The sequence below is a fragment of the Pseudonaja textilis genome, chromosome 2, assembly GCF_049901715.1.
Source record: "Pseudonaja textilis isolate UNSWEBS1 chromosome 2, rPseTex1.2, whole genome shotgun sequence".
NCBI lineage: Eukaryota > Metazoa > Chordata > Lepidosauria > Squamata > Elapidae > Pseudonaja > Pseudonaja textilis.
This window is the reverse complement of record NC_141991.1, coordinates 17,679,185-17,703,426: the sequence shown is the minus strand read 5'-3', so window position 1 is coordinate 17,703,426 and position 24,242 is coordinate 17,679,185. Positions and strand designations below refer to the sequence as shown.

Below are 24,242 nucleotides of genomic sequence, written 5' to 3'. Positions count from 1 at the left end.
TTCTTTCTTTCTTTCTTTCTTTCTTTCTTTCTTTCTTTCTTTCTTTCTTTCTTTCTTTCTTTCTTTTAATTGAATATTTAATTGAAATCCTTCCTTCCTTCCTTCCTTCCTCCCTCCCTTCCTTCCTTCCTCCCTCCCTTCCTTCCTTCCTTCCTTCCTTCCTTCCACAGCATGCACCATTTCTCCCCAAGTCATGATTTCAAAAATAAAAGTAGGAGAGCCAGGACTGAGTTTAGTAGCATCCTGATCCTTCCTAATCCCTCTTTCCAATTTGATGGAAAACAAATGCCAATCACTTAGCTAACCTGGAGCTGAAAAAAGTGCAGCAAAGTGACTTGATCCTTGCCAGAAATGGATGTGAAAGATTCAGAGAGATCTTAAAAGAGAAAGGGAAGGGAAGGGAAGGAAAGAGCAAGAAAGAGAGAGAGAGAGAGAGAAAGGAAGGAAGGAAGGAAGAAAGGAAAACTCCATTTGGAGGTCCAGAGATGTATTTATAAAACCAGAAAGTGTTTTGATTTGAAAGAAAGAAAGAAAGGAAAAAAAGAGAGAGGAAAGGAAATCCTGAAATGACTCCCCATTTGGAGGTCCTTGAAGCATCCGGAGTTAGGATAGGGGTCTGGGTTAAAAAAAACTGCCTTCGACTTCCCGGACTGATCTCTGAAAACGTTTGATTTACAGGAAACGCTGCAAAACGAAAACTGAAACGAACAAGGGGCGCATAAAAAGGACTCGCAGCTGCTGGAGCTTCGCAAACACTCGCAAGAGCGAATAGCCGGTTTTGATTCCTGTCCAGCTTTAACTTCAAAAGCAAACTTGCCGACGTGAGTCTCTCTCTGTGTTTATGGCGGTTCTCACGGCTTCTTTTACGAACAGATGAGCATCCAGACGGTTGTGGCCTTAAGGGAGCATAACATTTCCACTCGGGGTGGTGGTGGTGGAGGAAAAAGCAGAGTATCAGCCAGAGATGGGCTGGTTTTCTGGTTATGGATGGCGCGCTAAGGGACCGCCCCGTGAGGGATGGAAACAGATTGTGTAGTGGAGGATGGCGGGCGGCGGGGGGGTCCTCACATGAAACGGGGGGAGACCCCGGAAGCCAGGATTCAGCCGAAAGCTGAAAATTACACGTCACTGCGCTCCACGAGGTGATGTCCATATTCCTATTTTCAGCAGCAGTTCAAAACTAGCTGAAAAGGGTCTTGCGGAGCTCAGAGCAAGGAAGCTGAGAAAACAGTTGTGTGTGTTCAGTTAGGGTTTGGAGTCAGGTTGTGGCGAGAATGTAATCAGGGTTGCCAGATCGCAGCTTGGCTCTGCGGCCAAACTCAAGTCAAACTCCGGCCAAATTCGGCCAAATTATTTTCTCTCACGGCCAAATTTTCCGGCCAATTTTTAAAATGCAATATAACATAAGGAATTTTTTTTTTAAAAAAACCTCTTTTTAAATAATCAAATCATAACAAATGGTCAACCAGGGGGCTCAGGATCGCGTGCAGCAGTCACCGATCTCCTCTGGCACCTCCCGCCCCGCGCTCTGCTTCGCGCCTGCCTCTCCTCCTCCTCCTCCTCGCTGGCTCGTTCTCTCTCGTTCCCGTCGCCCCTTGTACGAAGGGTGGGGTGGGGTGGGGAGGTGGGGGTTCTCGTGGGGTGGGTCCGAGGCGCAGCTCCGGGCAGAGGGGAAAGGGAGCTAGAGCGAGAGAGAGGCGTGTGAGCCGAAAGCTGGAGTGGGGTGGAATGAAGGGGCGCAGATCCCGATCCAGACCCCTCGCGGGAGCCCCCGAAGGCTTGTCCGGGGTGCTGGAGGGGCGCCGAGGCCATGGCACGACGGCGGCGGCGGCGGAGCTCTCAGCCGGGGGAGGACGAGAGTGCGCGACGAAGGCAGTCGCCGCCCGAAACAACCGGGAGAGGAGAAGAGAAGAGAGCGAAAGTCCCTTCATACAAATTAAAACTCTAAAAAACTAAAGATAGCAAAATGCTATAAACTACTAAAGACTTATTTCATGGTTTGTATCAGGCAGTAAAACAAAAACAAAAAATAACCCCTAACACTCCTAAAGAGGATTTAGTTCAGCAAAAAATAATGGAATGTGCAGAAATGGACATGCACGTTACAAATGAAAGAGGAGGACTCCCGAGTATCTACTGATCAACCCAAAATAGCACCATTTGGTACCAAATATAAATAGAAATGCAAATAAAGTCCCTTCATGCAAATTAAAACTCTTGATAAACTCAAGATAAGCAAAACGCTATACCCTAAAGTCTTATTTCATGGCTTGTATCAGGTAGTACCACTAAAATAAAGTAATAAATAAAAATATAAAATTATGTGTGTACCCACATTTATAGATTATATGACACAGGGAAACAACACAGTGTATTTTTTGCTTTTGTGAAGGTGCTTGGCAAGCAGAGCATTGTCTAGAATTCTTCTAGCTGAAATAAGACTTTCAATTAGCTGGGAATAAATCCATATTAAACCAGTCAAACTTTTAGTAGATATTCACTGTGTAGCTTGGCTAAAGCAACCTTCTGCCCTGTGTGTTTTAGGATTCTCCTCTCTTTCGCTCTCTTCTCTCCCGGTTGTTTCGGGCGGCGACTGCCTTCGCCTCCGCCCGGCTCCTTTCGTCGCGCACGCTCGTCCTAGCTCCGCCGCCGCCGCCGAGCCATGGCCCGGTGCCCCTCCGGCACCCCGGACAAGCGCAGGGCTGCTTTCGGGGGCTCCCGCGAGGGGTCCGGATCGGGATCTGAGCCCCTTCATTCCACCCCACTCCAGCTTTCGGCTCACACGCCTCTCGCTCTCGCTCTCGCTCTCGCTCCCTTTTCCGAGGCGGAAAGAGGCGCTTCGTGGCGGAGCAGCTGAGGCGAGCTTTCTCCCCACCCCGCGTTCCTTTCTCCCTCAGGCCGCCGACTGGCGCTGTTTGAGGGCAGACTTCCCTCACCCACAGGCTGCTGCGAGATTCCCCCCGCTGCCCCCAGGGACGAGGTCAGACCCGCCATTTAGCCCCAAATTGGGGCTGGTGGGGGCAGAACTGAATGAAAACCGGTATTCGGCCAAAATTCTGATTTCACGGCCAAGCAACTTTCGTATGGCCAATATATTTGGCCAGAGACATCATTTTTTCACAGCCAAACAGATAGAAATACGGCCAGATTTCTCGAATTTGGCCGGAAAAACGGCCAGATGGCAACCCTGAATGTAATTTAAATTTGTTTCTCTTCACCATCCTTGAGTTGACAGAACAAGGAGGCTTCTAAGAGGGCGTTGACACACTCTCTTTAAATCCCACCTGTGGGATGAAATCTTTTTTTATTTTATTTTGTCAAGCGATTATAAGATTACAGGTATAAGTGTAAGCATAGTTATGAATCCATGAAGTGGATACTTATAAGAAAAACAAAAAGAAACAAAAGGACGGGGACGGTTGGTGAGCTTATTATGCACAGCCCCTACATCTAATCTAGCTGTACTTCAACGCTTAACAAATTCCTGGGTGTCAATGGGATCTCTTGAATCAACATCAGAAAGGCAGCCCCCCTGAGAGGATTATTAAGTGCTGGAACAAGACTAATATTGGCCCCTCACCTATGCATGAAGTCAGAGGTCTCCAAACCTGGCAACTTCAACTCCCAGAATTCCTGAGCTACCATAACTGGAGGAGAAATTCTGGGAGTTGAAGTCCACAAGTCTTGAAGTTGCCAAGTTTGGCGACCCCGCATTAAGTTAATATCTCCCACCACCACCACCCTGTGGATTTCGCCTTTTTCCCTGCAGGCATCACATAACTCCAAGAGGCTCCTTTAAAAGAAAGGGGGGGCGGGCTGCCCTGGCAGCAAAGCAGATGGAGGGGTGAGGATGAAGTACTGAGAAGCAGCGTTGGAGTCCAAGCAGCCCACAAGTAGATGGTTCACTCTCGTCTCTAGGAATGAAAGAAAAGTGATGCTTCCCTCACCTACTCCCACTCTCCTCCTCTGGTTTATCCTCCTGCGTTTTAAAGCCACCTCTCTTGTCAGTTACTCTTTGGCACGGCTAGGGCGCCCAGATCCTTGCCAAGTTCATTCTTCAAGAACTGGGGAGAAGGGGAGAAAGAGAGGAGCAGGAGGAGGAGTTTGGTTTTGGCATACTAGGCAAGTAGAAAATATTACCTGTATGTTGTTCTGCATTTCTTCCTTTTTAGTTCCTCTTCTTTTTTTCTTTTAGCTTTACTGTTTAGTTTGCTTTAGTCATATAGCAGTTTTCAGTTATTTAGATTGAAGTATAAAAATGCAGTATTCATTCAAATACCGGTAAAACAACAACATGTTGTAATCAGCAACATTTAATAAATATTTATTAAATAAATAATTGATTAAAAATTTATCTCCAGATGTGTTGAATGTTAATTCTATACATTTCTATTGAATGTGGCCATTGGGTTGACTCTGGAACTATAATCTAACATTTCTGAGAGAAGCAAACAGTGTGAAACAAAGATTCAGAAGTGAATGTCTAAATCTAATTCATGAAAATGCAGCAAGTCAGGCCAATTTTGCATTGTAGGAGACCAGGCTGACCTTAAGGGAGGGGCCAAGCATGTCTTCAGCCTCAAGTCCGGTAGTGCCCACAAGAGATCTGAGTCCAACCATCCTTGAATTCCATTGATCCCAGGGCCCTTAAGAGTGTCTAGAAGAGGAAGATACCCAGGATAACAGAGTCATAACTTTTTTACTGGCACCAATTTCCTTTTCAGACATATGCACGTCAAGCATAGGAAACCAGGAGATGAGGCAGTTGAGATGAATACAACTTTACTGCATGCTAGCACTCTCCACAAGAATCTGAATTACCAATGGTTAAGGCAAATTGGTGGTAGCTAAAGGTAACAGATAAGAGATCATCAGAGTTGGAAGGGACCTTGTAGGTCATCTAGTCCAACCCCCCACCCAAGCGAGAGACCCTATACCATTTCTGACAAATGGCAGTCCAATCTCTTCTTGAAGGTCTCAAGTGATGGCGCTCCCACAACTTCCGAAGGCAAAGCTGTTCCATTGGTTGATTGTTCTCACTGACAGAAAGTTTCTCCTTATTTCCAGGTTAAATCTCTCCTTGTTCAGTTTCCATCCATTATTCCTTGTCTGGCCTTCGGGTGCTTTAGAACAGCGATTGCCAACTGGTGGGCCGCGAGAAAATTTTGGTGTGCCGCAGAGAAAACTCACCCCCAGAACACCCCCCAAAAGCAATTAATCCAGGCTGCACAGAAACACAAGGCTGCGCCACCCACAGGAACCCTCCCTGCCCACACGCTCCTTACCTGGTAAACTTGCCTGCTAAATTGCTAGTTTTCCTTCTTTCCTTCATTCTTCAAGAACTGGGGAGAAGGAGAGAAAGAGAGGAGCAGGAGGAGTAGTTTGGTTTTGGCATACTAGGCAAGTAGAAAATATTACCTGTATGTTGTTCTGCATTTCTTCCTTTTTAGTTCCTCTTTTTTTTTATTAGTTTCCACCCATTGTTTTGTGTTTTGTGATGCTGTGGAAAATAAATTGATCCCCTTTTTCTTAGTGGCAGCCCCTCAAATACTGGAACACAGCTATCATGTCTCCCTTAGTCCTTCTTTTCTCTAGAGTGGCCATACCCAATTCCTGCCCGCAACCGTTCTTCATATGTTTTAATCTCCAGGCCTTTACTTGTCTTAGTTGCTCTTCTTGGCACTTTTTCCAAAGTCTCAAACATCTTTTTTGTAATGTGGTGACCAAAACTGGATGCAGGATTCCAGGTGTGGTCTGACTAAGGCTTTATAGAGTGGTATTAGTACCACACTTGATCCTGATTGTATCCCTCTGTTAATGCAATTTAAAGTGGTACTAATACTTCATGTGATCTTGGTTCTATGCCTCTGTTTACACAACCAAGGATTATATTAGCTTTCATGGCTGCTGCCCCATATTCAAGGGATGGTCCACTAGCACTCCAAAGTCCCTCTCACAGTTAGCTGTTTTTGAGCCAGCTTCCACCTAATCTGTACTTGTACATTTGACTTTTCCAGCCTAGATGTAGAACCTGGCCTTCCTTCATGTTCTCCACAAATCATGGCCTCTATATCTCTGGGTTAGGAGATATAAATATGTTCAGGAGTGGGCTGCTACCGGTTCGCTATTCTGCACCACGCAAAGCAGCTGCGCTTCAGATTCTGGCCATAAAAGTGAGTATGGGAGCCCGGGCGGGTGAGCCCCAACACAGAGCAGCAGAGAGAACCTGTTCTGTCTCTGCTGCTCATTGCCGCTACCGGGTCTCCAGAACCGGGCAGAACCGGTCAAATACCACCACTGAATATGTTGCATCTTTTTTGCAGAATGTAGAATTTCAAATTGACACCAGAAGTGAGGGACGTCTGAGAAAAAAAACCCAATACTTTTGTGATGTTCTTCTCTTGCCTTCAGCTAGAGATCCACAATGTTTTGAAGTTAGGAACTATCTTGGAATTTTAACAGAACCTAACTGATGCCCGAATCCACCTTCTCAAAGTTTCCTTTTTAGGGTGTCCGTGGATAGAGATGGATACTGTGAACTGGGCTTTTCAACAAGCTCTTGAAAAAGTTCCTCCTCTAAGTCTCTTAGCAGTCACAGGGTAAGGGGACTTTTTATGTGGTGAAATCAGAAAGCAAGAAGTGGGATTTAAAAAGGAGGGAGAGGGTTCTTGAGAAAGGAATTTAGAAGTTGCTGCTTTTAAATTGTTCATGAATTACTTTGGCTGGAAAGCATTGAACATTTCTGGAATGATAGCAACCTTTTCAGGGAATCAGAAACCAAAAATGATTCTGAACCATTCCAGAAAGATCTCTTTGAACCCCGTGAAAGGTCAACAGAAGGGCAAAAGCCATTTGTAAGTAAGGAGCCACAGATGTTTTGGCTGTCCCACCAAACAGTTGCCATCAGCCTCCTCTTTGTCTATAGATAGTTTGGTCTGATGTTGGGGGGGTCTTTTGTAGCACAGCTATCAGGTAAGCTTATTGTCTTGTATGTTGTGTAAAAATGTGAGCAGGACCATTCAGTTTCTGTAGAGCAGGCCTAGTTGTGAGCCATGATTCACTTCACATCTATGTTATTAATTTTACACTTGCTGTTATTCAGTTAATGATTGTGGCAGAAGAGATCATAAAATGCAGCAAAACTCACTAAATGTCTCACTTTACAACATACATTTTGGGCTCAATTCCATAGTTGCATTAATTTTTGCTGCTTTGACTCTTGGCAGTTATCCTGATAAGTCCTGCATCATTTATTGGCATACTTTGTTTTATCTGTACAGCTTGACCTTGCCTTCTCATTCCTGGGGTGAGAGAGAAGTCTGGCCTAAGATCATCCAGTTAGTTTTATGCCTAAGGCAGGACTAGAACTCAATATCTTCTAATTTCTAGTCTAGTGCTTTGAACCAGTGTGCCTAAGGTGCTCACATAGTAGTACCAGAGGCCACAAGAAAGTTCAGTGTTGATATCTTCCATCCAGGAGCTAGCAGTTAAGACACTGGGCTGTCGACTGGAAGATCAGCAGTTCTAGACCCAAGTAGTAATGTGTGATGAGGTGAGCTTCCATTCTTGTCCAAGCTCTGCCAACTTAGCAGTTTGAAAACATGTAAATGCAAGTAGATAAACAGGTGCCACTTCAGTGGGAAGATAACAGAATGAGCCGTGGTGTCACAGTGGTTAAAATGCAGGCTACTTCTGCTAACTTCTGCCAACTGCCTCCAATTTGGCCGTTCGAATCCCACCAGGCTCAACGTTGACTCAGCCTTCCGTCCTTCTGAAGTCAGTAAAATGAAGACCCAGATTGTTGAGGGCAAGTAGGCTGACTCTGTAAACCACTTAGAGAGGGCTGTAATGCACTATGAAGAGGTATGTTAGTCTAAGTGCTATTGCTATCCTGTATGCCTGAGCGTATAATCATGCTGGCCACCTGACTACAGAAGTGTTTTTGGACAAAGCTGGCTCCCTTGGCTAGGAAATGGGGATGAGCACCATTTCCTGGAGTCAGACTTGACTGGACAGGGTAAATCTTTACCGATCTTCTGTCTTTTGGAGCCTAAGGCACACCCATTAGTTATATCTTGAATCAGATCCTACCTTGTTTTAAAAAAATCTTCCTCGTTTTTTTTTTCCTCTGCAAACCAGGCTCCGCTGTGATTCAGTGAAAGTATGGCCCTTGTACGAAGACGTGCCCATGAGGATGCATTTGAAAAACAGTCAGACATCATTTCAACCAAGGACTATGTGAGTTAACCTCTGTGGTCAATTGTCTGTACCTAGCAAAAGAAGATGTTGACTTTTACATAGATCTAAAAGAGCACATCGAGAAGGCGAAGGAGGAATTGGGCAAGACAGAAGAATTGGTTCTATGGGACCTGAGGAATGTGGATTCAATGACTTCTGAGATTATGGTCTCAAAGAAAAAACTCATGGATGAACAGAAAGCCAAAGAGAACGAGCTTGTCAATTTTCAGAACCTGCGGAAGGATTTGCAAAGACGCGGTGAGTTGCAAAGAGAAGATTATGAACGCCAAAAAGCTATGAAGGAAAAGGCAAAAATGGATAGAGAAGCAGCAGTGGTTGAAATTAGAGAACAAGGAATGTGGACAAATAAGGCCTTTCGGTTGATGTTGATGCCAGTTGTGGGAATTGTTGGTGAGTATTAATAATGACACCCTAAATATGTCAAAAGCATGCTTTGAAAGAAATACCTTGGGGTGCTCAGGAGCACAAAAGATTGATCTCTCATTAAAGCAACCACATCTCTTTTAGGCTTCCGCGGAGTTGACCCAAATGAGTCACACTGACCCCATATGTCAGGGTTCCAAGTAATACACCCCATAACAAGCAGAACTCTGAGGCAGACAATTTCCTCAAAGAACAAGTTTATTGGATATATCATATTGGCACAGGCTGGTGAAAACCGACTCCAAAGGTTCCCGCGGTTTTCGCCTAATTAAAAGTTTTCTCCCTTTCCCCAAAAAAATCAGTTGCAGGGTCCAATCAAAGTGCTGTCTGGTTGCTTGGGAACTTCACTCTTCTTGGCTTTCTGCTTATGATTTCACAGAAAGCATTAGGCCTTCATTTAGATTTTTTTTTATTATAGGCCTTTTTATCCTAATCCTTTGTTATTTTTATAAATAACATTTAAGGCAGCGAACATACCTAACACTCCTCCCTCCTCCTATTTTCCCCACGACAACTCTGTGAGTTGGATTGGGCTGAGAGAATGTCTAGTTTAAAGTCACCCAGCAAGATTTTATGCACAAAGCAGGACTAGAACTCACAGCCTCCTGGTTGCTAAGCCACCACCTTAACCACTTCATCAAACTGGGTTTCTAGTTTTCTACTGCCTTCTTCTGGTTTCTCTATTTTTCATTGCTACTGAACTTTGCTACCCGACTTTGTTCAGCTTCCAAAGCTACAGGTGGGAGAACTCACCATAGCCACGTCACTGCGGCCAACACATTATGGCCAACTCAACGCAGCCAATTCTCTGTGCAATGGTGGGATTCAAACATTTTTTACGACTGGTTCTGTGGGCGTGGCTTGGTGGTGTGGTGTGGCTTGGTAGGCATAGCTTGGTGGGCATGGCAGGGGAAGGATATTGTAAAATCCCCATTCCCTTTCCACCCCACTAACCTGCTTTCCTGCTCTGTTCTCCTTTGCAGGGCAACAAAAGAAGACCCAGCCAATCAGTTAGGACTCTGGAGGCAGAGAATAGGTGGGAGAGGGGCTAGTCAGAGATGATATTGGCCGGTTCTCCAAACTACTTCAAATTTCTGCTACTGGTTCTCCAGAACTGGTCAGAACCTGCTGAATACCACCTCTGTCTCTGCAGGCAACTCGCCATGGCGAACTTGCCACGGGACAGCTCAACAGGACAATTCAACAAATACAAAAGTTAAATTAATTTCAACTGTGGCCAGCAATATCAAAATAAAGAATTACAATAATTTTAACCAGAACATAGTCAACAGTAATACAAGTAACTGAATGAAACTATTAATACAGTGTTAAATTGTCCCACAATGAATTGTCCCATGGTGAGTTGGCTGCAATGAATTGGCTGTGGCGATTTGTCCAAGGTCCCCAAGCTGAGACACGGTAGTTCAGCTGCTGCCACAGTTAAAGAGCAAGGAATCATCATCATACAGACTTGAACACTGGGCCCTATCTAACAAAATGAAATTCAATGTAGAGAAAAGTAAAGTCCTACACTTAGACAAGAAAAACCAAAAGGACACATATAGACTGGGTGAAACCAGGCTCAATAGCAGTAACTGTGAGAGGGATCTTGGAGTCTTAGTGGACAACCAACTAAATATGAGCCAGCAGTGTGCGGCAGAAGCCAAAAAAGCCAATGCAATCCTAAATTGCATTAACAGAGGGATACAATCAAGATCAACTGAGGTACTAATACCACTCTATAAAGCCTTAGTAAGACCACACCTAAAGTACTGCATCCTGTTTGTCTCCACATTATAAAAAAGATGTTGAGACTCTAGAAAAAGTACAGAGAAGAGCAACCAGGATGATTAGGGGACTGGAAACTAAAATATATGAAGAATGGTTACAGGAACTGGGCATGGTTAGTCTAGTGAAGAGAAGGACCAGGGGAGACATGATAGCAGTCTTCCAATATTTGAGGGGCTGCCACAGGGAGGAAGGGGTCAAGCTATTTTCCAAAGCACCTGAAGGCCAGACAAGGAATAATGGATGGAAACTGAATAATGAGAGATTCAACCTAGAAATAGAAACTTTCTGACAGTGAAAACAATCAACCAATGGAACAGAAGTTGCCCTCGGAAGTTGTGGGAGTTTCATCACTTGAGACTTTCAAAGAGATTGGACTGCCATTTGTCAGAAATGGTATGGGGTCTTCTGCTTGGGCAGGGGGGTTGGACTAGATGACCTATAAGGTCCCTTCCAACTCTGATTGTCTGTTATCTGTTATCTAAACGTGCGTGGAATGGTCTTGGTTGGAAAAACTTGTTGGCTACATGTTACATCCCCTGATTTTGTCTTTGTCTCTTTATCAGTGGCTTCTCTGATTATCAACACTCTCAGGTCTCAGAAGGCGGCTGAGGAAAAGGCCGATGCGGCACAAAAAATGGTAAATGTTTATCATGCCAAGGAACAGAAGGCTCTGGACCAAGTTGCCAAATGTCAGAATCAGTTGAACAATCAAGAGAGTAAAATTAAGACAACCCAGAAGAATCTTGAAAAGATGGAAAAGCGAAAAAAGCAGCTAACCGACTTCCACAAGGTTGTTCTGAATCTGCAGGAGGCCCTTAGGGGCTGCTCTACCCTGGTGGGGACCTTGCATTCGGAGGCAAATGCGGTTCGGATGACAAGCCAGTATGTCTTCATTTACGATGCCTTGAAGCCTCAAATCGATAGTATCACTCATCACATGCGTCCGTTCCTGGATGCGAAAAACCCTGAGCACTGGCTGATGGACTGCCCCAAGATCAGGCGAAGTATCAAGAAATTGCAATTCTTCTCTGAGACCTCGAGTACTTTGGCCAAAAATACTTACACTCTTAAGGAAATGCTAGATGACGAGGACATCCGTAGGTACTTTGTCATTGGTTTTGTCATCCTGGCCTTGCTCTGGGCAACTGGCTTTTTGTACAAAATCCTTCTGGTTATTTTAATTGGCTGTATCGTTTTCTGTTGCCTCGCTTAGTAGATCTCTGTTTAAGGAGCACCTCCCATTCTGTGTGATGACCCGGGGCGTGGCACAAAAGCAACCAAGTCACAAAAATAGGTAAAGTCCTTTTAATTCCTCCAACTTGGCCCCCAATGTCCAGCTATCATCAGCTGGAGGAAAAAACTCCCCCAAGAACAGTTTCTAAAGGGAAGAAATTCAGTCCGAACCCAAAGTATATATAAATTATGAATAAAAACCAACACAAGCCACGCTGCAGCAAATAACGAGACAGGGCAGGATAAGGAATTGAAGACTTCGAAAGATAACGAAACACACACAGTTGAGGGGATGCCAGAACCCAGATAAGACTTGACAAACAAAGATAACGCACGCTTTGCTTCCAGCAAGGTCTTGTGCTCAAACGCCCTTTTAAAATCCTGTTTTCCCAGCTGCAGTTAATGAAGGGAATCAGGGCCCTTTTCTCCCCCATAACTCACATTGCTCCCTTCTCCATTCCTCCCTGCATGCCCTAGGATGAAGAGGGGTGGCCCTTGGTCTTCCTCTGAATGCCCAGCCAGACTGCCCTTCCCTGGTTTCTTCCACAGCTACTGGAACCACACTCCCACTCCCTGTTAGCTGCTCAACCTTCCCCTCAGAATCAGATTCCAACAGGGGCACGACATTCTGTGAATCTGCTCCAGTGTGGGTAGTCCTCGACTTACCACCACAATTGAGCCCGAAACCTATGTTGCTAAGTGAGAAATTCCTTTTCTTGCCACATTTGTTAAAGCGAATCGCTGCAGTTGCTAAATTAGTCACACAGTTGTTAAGTGAATCTGGTTTCCCCATTGACTTTGCTTGTTGGAAGGTCACAAAAGCTGTTCACATGACCCCAGGACTCCACAACCATCATAAATATGAGTCCATTAGCAAACATGGGAATGTAAATCCCATGGGAGGGAGAGAGCCAAGCTATTCTACAAAGCTCCTAAGGGCAGGACAAGAAGCAATGGGTGGAAACTAATCAAGGAGAGAAGCAACTTAGAACTAAGGAGAAATTTCCTGATAGTTAGAACAATTAATCAGTGGAACAACTTGCCTCCAGAAGTTGTGAATGCTCCAGCACTGGAGGTTTTTAAGGAGAGATTGGACAACCATTTGTCTGAAGTGGTGTAGGGTTTCCTGCCTAAGTAGGGGGTTGGACTAGATGACCTTCAAGGTCCCTTCCAGCTCTATTCTATTCTAAGGGCAATATCTATGGAGATTCTCAGTCATCCAGGACATGGTTGTCCCAAAGGTGCTTTTGTCAAGAGGCAACTGGACTTTCGGGGTTTTCTTTGAAGACATTTCGCTTCTCATCCAAGAAGTTTCTCATCTTCAGAGCTGAAGAAGCTTCTTGGATGAGAAGCGAAATGTCTTCAAAGAAAAACCAGAAAGTCCAGTTGCCTCTTGAAAAAAATCACCTTTGGGATAGTCTAAGGGCAATTTAAAGTCGAGCCACTGTATGTGCTAAGACTAAGTGGAGCAAGACTGCCTTCTATTGGGGAAGGTCGAAATTTATACTCCTGAACCAAGCCAGCCAGTGAGTCGGGGGCCTCTCTAGCCCTCCAACTCTCTGAGTCTTTTTTTCCCTTGCATTTCATTCGCAGGAACTCTTTAGCATTCTTTTTCTGCTGCTGCATTCTCATGACTCTGTGTTCCTCTAAAGCCCAAGACATCCCTGGGCAGCCCTAATACACCCTGAGCTATACAAGTGTTAAAGTAGTGTTTTCCCCTAGGGATGGAGAAGGAAATATTATCGGCCACCAGTCATACTAAAAAGTATGCTTGGTCAAGCAACAGTCTCTGTGCAATTCCTACAGAGAAATGCAACCAGGACTCTGATTTTTCCACCTGCTGGATCCGTGTTTCTCAAATCTGACCATTTTAAGATGCTGTGGGCTTCATTTCCCAGAATTCCTCTGGTGTGTTCTTTTTTTCTTTTTAAATTTTATACCTATTTTTATTGTACATTTTCCTTTATTATACATCACATTTCTGGTTTTGCAACAACAGTGTACTGGCTATATCAAGTCCTTTTTAAATATACATCGTATTATACATCCTGGTTGCAACCTTGGGAGTGTTCTTCTTAACTTGTTTACAATAAACTTCAATGAAGGAATGATCATGAGTAAAGCATATAGCTGTGAAATTGAATGAAACCAGTGAATGTCACGGTAAATGTTGGTGTGCCCCCTAACAAAGTAAGTTTGGGTGATTTTGTGAATTAACTGGTTGCAGTGTTGGGTGTGAGAGATCCTCTGGTCTCATAAGATTTTTGGTTCCTTAGTAAATGGCCACAGGTCTTGTTTTGCCAAGTGTCAGGTAGCAGCCAGATGCCAGAGAAAAGGCTGTTTTGAGGATCTGGAGACAAAGAACCAACCAGCAGCTATGAAGAATTTTAACTCTTTGTGTTACACTACAGCAGGGGTAGGGAAACTTGGCTCTCTATCACTTGTGGACTTCAACTCCCAGAATTCCTGAGTGAGCCATAAAAGGTTCCGCATCCCTGGCCTACTGTTTTTTTTCAGTTGTGGGGGAAATCAGTTTTTGACTTGAATGGGACTGTTTAATATACAAATGTGGGATGTATTCTTTACATGCAATCTTTATATGTCCTACATTTGTATATTAAACAGTCCCATTCAAGTCAAAAATTGATTTCCCCCACAACTGAAATAAAAAAACAGTAGGCCAGGGATGCGGAACCTTTTATGGCTCACTCAGGAATTCTGGGAGTTGAAGTCCATAAGTGATAGAAGAGCCAAGTTTCTCTACCCCTGCACTACAGCAAGTCAACGATACAGACACACAAAAAAGCAACATACGAAGCAGGATTTTTAATTTATTTCCTGTGGTGGAACCAGGGGTGGGCTGCTGGGAGTTTGCAGGGGTTCAGGAGAGCCCCTAGCTAAGATACTGCACAGTTTGAAGAACCTCCAAATCCCACTTCTGGCTGGCCCCACCCTGGAGTCGGCACATGGCCCCTTTTGGATGCAGGTAAGTACAGGCTGCGCCCGGAAGCTCAGAGAAGGCAAAAAACGGGCCTCCTGGAGGTTCAGGAAGGCTGGAAATGGGCCTGTTTCTGGCTTCCAGAGAGCCTTCGGAGCCCGGAGAGGCCACTTTCACCCTTCCGGAGGTTTAAGAAGGCCTCTGGAGCCCACTGTGGTGCAGGAGGCTGGCTAGGCCACGCCCACCATGGCCAAACCCACCCAGCAACCGGACAGAGAACCCATTGCTAAAATTTTTGAAGCCCACCCTTGGGGTGTAACAAAATACAGTATTAACCGTTGTTTTTTTATTTTCAGTACTCCTGCTGTTTCTTCTTGTGAGATGTGGCAGCCAGAATCTATAGACTAAACTGGCTCCATGTTTTCCTATAGCTCAAACCCCACCCCCGACTTTAATAGTGTGTGTGTGTGGGGGGGGGAGATGATGATTGACAGATGGAGAGTGCAATGCTTCACAGAAACTAGGGAGCTTTCAGAACTTTTACACACCATACTTTACAACTCCCTCAGCTTTGCTCATCAACTTCAGTTCTTCAATTTTGCCTTAAGATTTCTTCGATTGTCTTCTACATGTACAGAGTGCAAGCCAGGTAAGACTGCGATGGATTTCCCCTCGCCCTATTTGAGGCTGGATGTTGCAATGTACTGTTACGCTAAACGTTGCAATGGTCAACCTTGTAAAAGTGATGGATGGACAATGGAATGTTACCATGTGATACTGAAGAAACGAAAGTTATATGGAGAAACGAGAGTTATATGGGAGAAACGAAAGTTATGGAGATAAGAGTAACCGGGCGGGGCTAAAAGTAGGAGCAATAAGACACCAGCTATGGTATAGGTTTGCATTAGCATAATTATGTAGAAAGCTTCTTTGTTTCTGCTATGACGTGTGCATGTAGCCTATAAAAGGAGTACCCACCATTATTAAAGTGCCTTTTCATCCCGAGTAAACACTGGTGCCGTGTGTTTATTTATTTACCATGAGAAGGCCCAGGGCTCTGAGTTCAGACCCTGTCGTCGCCAGGAGGCAGGCAGTGAAAAGCCACAGCTGGAAAATTGATTTCTGTTTGATTACCATTATTTAGAAACAAAAACTTTGTTTTCATACTGAAGACACAAGGGTATTTTGGCTTTCCATTGATCGCCAGTGCCTTCTACCAAGCACCAGGTGAGAGCACCTTACCTGGAACTAGAAAGCTCTGAACGCTAATAATTATTTTTTGTAACTTTTACCACCAAAATTTGCCTTACCAAATATCCTATAGTTTCCATCCCATCAAGGAAAAAGTCCTTATCACTGTACCCTTCCCACATATACTGTATTTTTGTTTTCAAAATCTGGTAAACAGGATGGTGGAAATGTATGCTGCCCACAGTTAGTATTCAGCCAGTTCTGACAGGTTCTGGAGAACCGGTGGGGGAAATTTTGAGTAGTTTGGAGAACTGGCACTCCCACCTCTGACTGGCCCCGCCCCCATCTATTCTCTGCCTCCCGAATCCCAGCTGATTGGCTGAGTCTCCTTTGGTTGCCCTGCACAGGAGAACGGAGCTGGAAAGCAGGTTACTGGGGTGGGGAGGGAATGGGGACTTTAGAGTATACCCTTCCCTTGGAGTGGGGTGGAAATGGAAATTTTGCAATATCCTTCCCCTGCCATGCCCACCAAGTCACACCCACCAAGCCACACCACACCCACCAAGCCACACCCACAGAACCAGTAGTAAAAAATTTTTGAATATCACCACTGATGCTGCCCCTAATATTCACACCGTCCAACTGGAAACCCTGTTGTCCCAAAAGTACTTTTTCAAAGGGCAACTGGATTTTCTTTGTTTTTCTTTGAAGACGTTTCACTTCTCATCCAAGAAGCTATAGAAAAAGTGCAGAGAAGAGCAACCAAAATGATTAGGGGACTGGAGGAACTTAACAGGAACTAGGCATGGCTAGACTAGTGAAGAGAAGGACCAGGGGAGACAGGAGAGCAGTGTTCCAATATTTGAGGGGCTGCCACAGAGATGAAGGGGCCAAGCTATTTTCTAAAGCACCTGAAGGCCAGACAAGGAATAATAGATGAAAACTGTACAAGGAGAGATTCAACCTGGAAATAAGGAGAAACTTTCTGACAGTGAGAGCAATCAACCAATGGAACAGCTTTGCCTTTGGAAGTTGAGGAGCTTCATCACTGGAGGCTTTCAAGAAGAGACTGGGCTGCCACTTGTCAAAAATGGTGTAGGGTATCCTGCTTGGGTTGGGGGGGGGTTGACTAGATGACCTACAAGGCCTCTTCCAACTCTGGTAATCTGGCCAGAATCCAGAAGTTTAATATAGAAGAAGGGGTCAATCTATTCTCCAAAGCACCTGAAGGCAGGAAAAGATGCAATGGATGGAAACTAATCAAGGAGAAAGTTTCTTCAACGAAATGACTTCAAAGAAAAACATGAAAGTCCAGTTGCCCCTTGAAAAAGCACCTGAGAGACAACCATGACCTGGGTGATTAAGAATCTCCATAGAAACGCTGCTATGTTCTGATCTCTAAAGTTATGGTATGTGAAGTCAAGAAAATATTAAAACCAGGCCAATTTTAGAAAATAGACATTTATTGAATATTTCTAGCATAAGAGCAAGTAATATAGGGTAGCTGTTTAGCATAATTTTTATGAACCTCAGATGATTAACATAGCTCTTATACATGGTAGAAAAACTCTAATGAATCAATAAAATAAAAGAGACAAACATTAAAGTGTAACTGAAAGGCAAAAAGAGTTAAAAATCTTATTTGGCTGATTTAAGATTACAACAATATATATAAAACCATAGTGTCTTAGCAGTTAATAATTGTATGATTAACTAAATAAAAGAAATTCTTATTTGGCCCAAAACTCAGTATTTAATGACTCTGTTCATTCTGGCCAATTGGTCAACCTTTCTCTTGATTTCCTGGAAACTTACCACCCATCTAAAAGTACTTGAAGAATCTATCTTTGAGCTGGCACTCTTTTCCTCATTAGGTACATTTCTACCATTTGGTTTTGAGGAAAATGGATCCCTTCTCTGAAAAGTAAAAAGAAAACCCTTTGTTCTTAATATTTGCTATCTTAAAGCTTATTTGCAGAAAGTAAATTAGGATGGCTTGTTAGAATCTAACGATTCACGAGCCGTATGGACAGCAGTAATATGAAAAGATGTTTGATTAGTTAGAACAGGAGTGGGCAACTATGGCCCTTTTATGAATTATGGACTTCAACTCCCAGAATTCCTGAGCAAGCCATGCTAGCTCAGGAATTTTGGGAGTTGAAGTCCACAAGTCATAAAGGGGCCATAGTTGCCCACCTCTGAGTTAGAAGGACTCAAGAAGCCAAGAAAATTGAGGATTGTTCACTTACATTTCAGCATAGTAATCTAAGCAGCCACCTCTCTGAGTCTAAGAGATGATAGATCAGGCTGTTGGACCCAACAGGAGGTTGGACTAGAAGACCTCCAAGGTCCCCCTGTTATTCTGTTAATTGATAAGCATCTCCAAAGAAATACAGGCCTAAAAGTGGCAACCCCAGAAAAAATGTGGACATTCTATTTATTCCCCCATTAATGTCTGCAATGGATAGATAGATATATTAGAGAAAGAGAGAGGGAAGGAGGGAGGGAGGGAGGGAGAGATTCACACTCAATTGTACCATCCAAAAATGAGGGAAACCTGCAATGACAACAGAATTAATAGCAATGAATGAAATTGAATATCACGTTTTTAGTGCAGATCTCAAGCTACTTACTGTACCTATCCCAACCCTTTTCTCTATCATAGACACACAAATTATGGTTAAAAAAAGAAGCACACAAGACTCAGCAACTTTTCCTCCACTAGGAATGGCCCAAAGAGGAATGGTAGGGTAGACAAACTAGCTAGCAGATCAGAAGGCAGAGGGAGGGGTATTGGTCCACAAAAATTGAGAGATGGGAGAAGGGATAACTAGTGCATAAAGAAGAAACGAAAACAGAAGTATTTAGTAGAAGCTAACATGAGCCTCCACCTCAGAAATGGTTGGCCAAGATGATTTTTGAAAGGTTCCTGAACAGCAATATCTCTAGTTGTTTCTTGGTTTTCTAGTTTTACCAAATACAAGATGACCGAACGGCCCAATTGACATTCTATTACTCTGAGGGAAATACAATAATACAGAAGAGCCTAGGCAGCCTCCATTTCCCTCATGGGGTGAAAGACAAGTCTACATGAATTGTTCGGCTTCATCCTGGGTGATTTCCCTCATCCCTTTTTGCACATTATGTTCAATAGCTTTTCTCTCTGCTTCAGGCACTTCCGGCAAGACGGCCTTCAGCTCAGAATTGATTCTTGCCACTCTGGCATGGATACTATTTTCGAATTCTTGCTTTTGCTTAATGACCAGGGCCTCTATGGCTTCTCGGGCTTCGTCGCAGCCATTTGCTAGTTTGATACGCTCCATTCGGAGCTGGGGGTTGGAAGGGTCCATAGAAATAAGCCTATTCAGGCTGCCCACTTTATCCATCAGATATTTTGAAGACACTTCGGTGTAGGTCTCGGATATCATGTGCACCAAGTGAGCTATGTTGGATGCATTGAAGGCCTGTTTATAAATCATATCTATGACAAAGTCTTTGTGGGAATAATTCGGAATTTTGGGAAGATCTTCAGCTGAGTTCACAAATTCTGTCAGGCGTTTATTGAGACAGGAGTCAATGAGGTTGGAGATCATTTGGAAGAAACGCACCATTTTCTCCCACTGTTCCTTCACTCTTCCCATGGCATCCAGGCCTTTGACCAGCATCTGTTTGGCATTTTCAAAATCGATCTCTTTTATTTCACATTTCCTCATTTCACTCAGCACATCCAACAAATCCTTATTCTGCTCCTTTAAGTTGTCAAAAGTTTTCTGGTATTCTTCTTGGCTTATCTTCAGGATTTCTTTAGTTTGCTCTATTTTCAAAACGCTGTTTTTCACCACTGACGTCGACTCTCCCTGAACAATTTTCTGGGATTTGGCCATATTTGGCGCCATGGGACCAAAGGGGGATGTGCGATTACAGGATTTGCTTCTGCTATCGAAAATAATAATATCCTTTGAGAGAATGTCCATTTTCTTTAACAGTTTTTTCTTGTTTAGGACCCCTGACTCTACTACCTCAATTAATATATTGGAAATGTCTACTATATACTTACATATTTTCACTGCCAAATTTTTCATGCTGCACTTCCTTTCTTTTTTAATTTTTGCTAACAGTTGCTGAGCTTTCTTCTGGGTCCATTCAGCTTTGATTTCATTGTGTTTTTTATTGTAGAGGAGATCCATATCAATATTGCCTTCATCATCCACCATGGTTTCAAGAGCGTGCACCAATGCCAACATTTGAGCTGACAGGGCACAGATGTTGTTCATGGCTATGAAGTCATCCTCACTTTCACAGCCTTCCTCACTTCCGGCGTGGGTTGGGATAGAGCCATATGCCTTAGAGGTGAGCCAGGATGTCAAATTGGGAATTGGGAACGTCAAGGCTTCTCGTATAGTCGAAGTGAATTCCAGAAATACAGCATTCCAGCCAGTAGGAATGCTATCGACCGCTTTTCTATAATCTTCAAACGTTTCGGTCACTCTGTTCTTTATTTCCTTGTAATATTCCTCTGCTTTTGCCTGGGCGTCTTCAGCTGCTGCCTTTCTTAGTTTCAGATCTTCCAAAGCGCGTTTGGTTTCTGTCAATCCTTGTTCGTACTGCGATTTGGAACTCGTACACACTTCCAAGAGTTCCCCAATCAGACAGATGACATCATTGAACTTATTGTCCACTGCCTTGGCTAAAGAGGAACATTCATTTGCAATCGATTTCAGGCTGCATAGCTGTCCAGGGAGCAAGGTATCTATCAAGTTCAGGTCATCCTGGAATAAGGTCTTGATTATCATCTTGAGTTGCTCAGGGATGCTCATAGAAAGGAGCCGGATGCCATCCATATTCTTGTGGGCGGTGCTGAAGGCATGCCAACCACTGTTGCTGACCTGCATCAGGGAAGCCTGAAAGGAGTCCGGATACCTCATATATTTGTAGCCTCCCTGGGGTGGGGCAAGATTGATGGCAAAGTCTCCTTGTCCTGCGGCAATGCAAGCCAGCTCCCCTAAGATGGCGATGGAGATGGGACCGGGCATCAGATACTCCTCCCAGTTCGCATGGGGCTTCATCATCATTTCTGTCTCTTTTCGGACTTCTTCTGCTTTGCTGATGTTCATTACAGCTTGTGTAGCAAGTGCATTTTTGGGCTGGACAGCCATTTCAGCCTGGATAAAACAGAAAACAAGAAAAGAGGAAAGGTTGAATGGTCAAAACTGTAGTCTCTGGAATACTTACGATTTATTTTGACTGTTTCGTAGCATGATTTGATTGCTTATTTGTACCCTATGACTATCATTAGTTGCTATACCTTATGATTCTTGATGAATGTATCTTTTCCTTTTATGCACACTGAGAGCATATGCACCAAAGACAAATTCCTTGTGTGTCCAATCATACTTGGCCAATAAAGAATTCATTCATTCATTCATACCCAGATTGGAAAAGATCCCAGGGCCCTTAAGAGTTTCTAGAAGAGGAGGATATCCAGGATAACAGAGTCGTAACTTTTTTACTGGCACCAATTTCCTTTTCAGACATATGCATGTCTGTCATCTCCTACAGCTGGAGTACTATATCCAGTTTTGGTCACCACACTATAAAAAAGATGTTGAGACTCTAGAAAAAGTACAGAGAAGAGCAACCAGGATGATTACGGGACTGGAGGCTAAAACATATGAAGAACAGTTGCAGGAACTGGGCTTGGCTAGTCTAGTGAAGAGAAGAACCAGGGGAGACATGATAGCAGTCTTCCAATATTTGAGGGGCTGCCACAGGGAGGAAGGAGTCAAGCTATTTTCTAAAGCAGCGGTCACCAACCTTTTGGACCTCAGGGACCACCAAACTCATAATTTTAGATCCCAGGGACTACTAACCAGTTCTGTGGGTGTGGCCTAATTTAATTAATCCAACCATTTCCTGCTTCCTAGCTAATCTAAATCTCCCAGCACAGCAGAACAGATGATGGTCGGAAAAAGGAAAAATAGCAATTTAGCAGGCAAGTTTACCGGGTAAGGAGTGTGTGGGCAGGGAGGGTTCCTGTGGGCGGCGCAGCCTTGTGTTTCTGTGCAGCCTGGATTAATTGCTTTTGGGGGTGTTCTGGGGTGAGATTTCTCTGTGGCACACCAAAATTTTCTCACGGCCCACCAGTTGGCAATCGCTGTTCTAAAGCACCCGAAGTCCAGACAAGGAATAATGGATGGCAACTGAACAAGGAGAGATTTAACCTGGAAATAAGGAGAAACTTTCAGACAGTGAGAACAATCAACCAATGGAACAGCTTTGCCCTCAGAAGTTGTGGGAGCGCCATCACTCGAGACCTTCAAGAAGAGATTGGACTGCCATTTGTCAGAAATGGTATAGGGTCTCCCACTTGGGTGGGGGGTTGGACTAGATGACCTACAATGTCCCTTCCAACTCTGATGATCTCTTATCTGTTACCTTTAGCTACCACCAATTTGCCTTAACCATTGGTAATTCAGATTCTTGTGGAGAGTGCTAGCATGTAGTAAAGTTGTATTCATCTCAACCGCCTCATCTCCTGGTTTCCTATGCTTGACATGCATATGTCTGAAAAGGAAATTGGTGCCAGTAAAAAAGTTATGACTCTGTTATCCTGGGTATCTTCCTCTTCTAGACACTCTTAAGGGCCCTGGGATCAATGGAATTCAAGGATGGTTGGACTCAGATCTCTTGTGGGCACTACCGGACTTGAGGCTGAAGACATGCTTGGCCAGCCTACAATGCAAAATTGGCCTGACTTGCTACATTTTCATGAATTAGATTTAGACATTCACTTCTGAATCTTTGTTTCACACTGTTTGCTTCTCTCAGAAATGTTAGATTATAGCTCCAGAGTCAACCCAATGGCCACATTCAATAGAAATGTATAGAATTAACATCCAACACATCTGGAGAGAAATTTTTAATCAATTATTTATTTAATAAATATTTATTAAATGTTGCTGATTACAACATGTTGTTGTTTTACCGGTATTTGAATGAATACTGCATTTTTGTACTTCAATCTAAACTGAAAACTGCTATATGACTAAAACAAACTAAACAGTAAAGCTAAAAGAAAAAAAGAAGAGGAACTAAAAAGGAACAAATGGAGAACAATATACAATTAATATTTTCTACTTGCCTAGTATGCCAAAACCAAACTCCTCCTCCTGCTCCTCTCTTTCTCCTCTTCTCCCCAGTTCTTGAAGAATGAACTTGGCAAGGATCTGGGCGCACTAGCCGTGCCAAAGAGTAACTGACAAGAGAGGTGGCTTTAAAACGCAGGAGGATAAACCAGAGGAGGAGAGTGGGAGTAGGTGAGGGAAGCATCACTTTTCTTTCATTCCTAGAGACGAGAGTGAACCATTCTTCTCCCAGTCGGAAAAAAACCCCACATCTACTTGTGGGCTGCTTGGATTCCAACGCTGCTTCTCAGTACTTCATCCTCACCCCCGCCATCTGCTTTGCTGCCAGGGCAGCCCCCCCACTTTCTTTTAAAGGAGCCTCCTGGAGTTATGTGATGCCTGCAGGGAAAAAGGCGAAATCCACAGGGTGGTGGTGAGGGGAGATATTAACTTAATGCGGGGTCGCCAAACTTGGCAACTTCAAGACTTGTGGACTTCAACTCCCAGAATTCCTCCTCCAGTTATGGTAGCTCAGGAATTCTGGGAGTTGAAGTTGCCAGGTTTGGAGATCTCTGACTTCATGCGTAGGTGAGGGGGCCAATATTAGTCTTGTTCCAGCACTTAATAATCCTCTCAGGGGGCCCTGCCTTTCTGATGTTGATTCAAGAGATCCCATTGACACCCAGGAATTTGTTAAGCGTTGAAGTACAGCTAGATTAGATGTAGGGTCTGTGCATAATAAGCTCACCAACCGTCCCTGTCCTTTTGTTTCTTTTTGTTTTTCTTATAAGTATCCACTTCATGGATTCATAACTATGCTTATACTTATACCTGTAATCTTATAATCGCTTGACAAAATAAAATAAAAAAAGATTTCATCCCACAGGTGGGATTTAAAGAGAGTTTGTCAACGCCCTCTTAGAAGCCTCCTTGTTCTGTCAACTCAAGGATGGTGAAGAGAAACAAATTTAAATTACATTCAGGGTTGCCATCTGGCCGTTTTTCCGGCCAAATTCGAGAAATCTGGCCGTATTTCTATCTGTTTGGCTGTGAAAAAATGATGTCTCTGGCCAAATATATTGGCCATACGAAAGTTGCTTGGCCGTGAAATCAGAATTTTGGCCGAATACCGGTTTTCATTCAGTTCTGCCCCCACCAGCCCCAATTTGGGGCTAAATGGCGGCTCTGACCTCGTCCCTGGGGGCAGCGGGGGGAATCTCGCAGCAGCCTGTGGGTGAGGGAAGTCTGCCCTCAGCAGCGCCAGTCGGCGGCCTGAGGGAGAA

At 44.0% G+C, this 24,242-nt stretch overlaps 2 protein-coding genes across 7 annotated transcripts; one reads left to right on the top strand and one right to left on the bottom strand.

Annotated features, from left to right (window-relative positions):
• The first annotated feature begins 570 nt into the window (after positions 1-570).
• LOC113453920 (uncharacterized) lies at positions 571-13,818 on the top strand. 6 transcript variants are annotated; one of them, XM_087923370.1, is made up of 6 exons: positions 604-821; positions 5,068-5,288; positions 6,018-6,173; positions 6,324-6,599; positions 8,140-8,649; positions 11,037-13,818. In XM_087923370.1, the coding sequence occupies exons 5-6, from the start codon at positions 8,388-8,390 to the stop codon at positions 11,684-11,686; spliced, it is 912 nt and encodes a 303-aa protein (XP_087779496.1). In that variant the 5' UTR covers positions 604-821; positions 5,068-5,288; positions 6,018-6,173; positions 6,324-6,599; positions 8,140-8,387; the 3' UTR covers positions 11,687-13,818. The 6 variants fall into 6 exon arrangements, 5 of the variants coding, with proteins under 5 accessions (XP_087779499.1, XP_087779498.1, XP_087779496.1 ...); XM_087923371.1 differs by lacking the exon at positions 6,324-6,599; XM_087923373.1 differs by lacking the exons at positions 5,068-5,288; positions 6,018-6,173; positions 6,324-6,599 and adding an exon at positions 9,666-10,866 and having other exon boundaries at positions 571-821.
• A 3,444-nt stretch (positions 13,819-17,262) lies between these two features.
• On the bottom strand, positions 17,263-22,069 carry LOC113453875 (uncharacterized). The gene is made up of 2 exons (XM_087923368.1): positions 21,838-22,069; positions 17,263-20,997 (listed from the first exon to the last, which is right to left on the bottom strand). The coding sequence occupies exon 2, from the start codon at positions 20,989-20,991 to the stop codon at positions 18,922-18,924; it is 2,070 nt and encodes a 689-aa protein (XP_087779494.1). The 5' UTR covers positions 20,992-20,997; positions 21,838-22,069; the 3' UTR covers positions 17,263-18,921.
• Between the last annotated feature and the right edge of the window lie 2,173 nt (positions 22,070-24,242).

Coding starts and splice junctions, on each gene's coding strand:
- LOC113453875 (XM_087923368.1), bottom strand. CDS start 20,991: ATGGCTGTCCAGCCCAAAAATGCACTTGCTACACAAGCTGTAATGAAC.
- LOC113453920 (XM_087923372.1), top strand. CDS start 8,388: ATGACTTCTGAGATTATGGTCTCAAAGAAAAAACTCATGGATGAACAG. Junction 8,650..11,036: donor GCCAGTTGTGGGAATTGTTG/GTGAGTATTAAT, acceptor TCTCTTTATCAG/TGGCTTCTCTGATTATCAAC.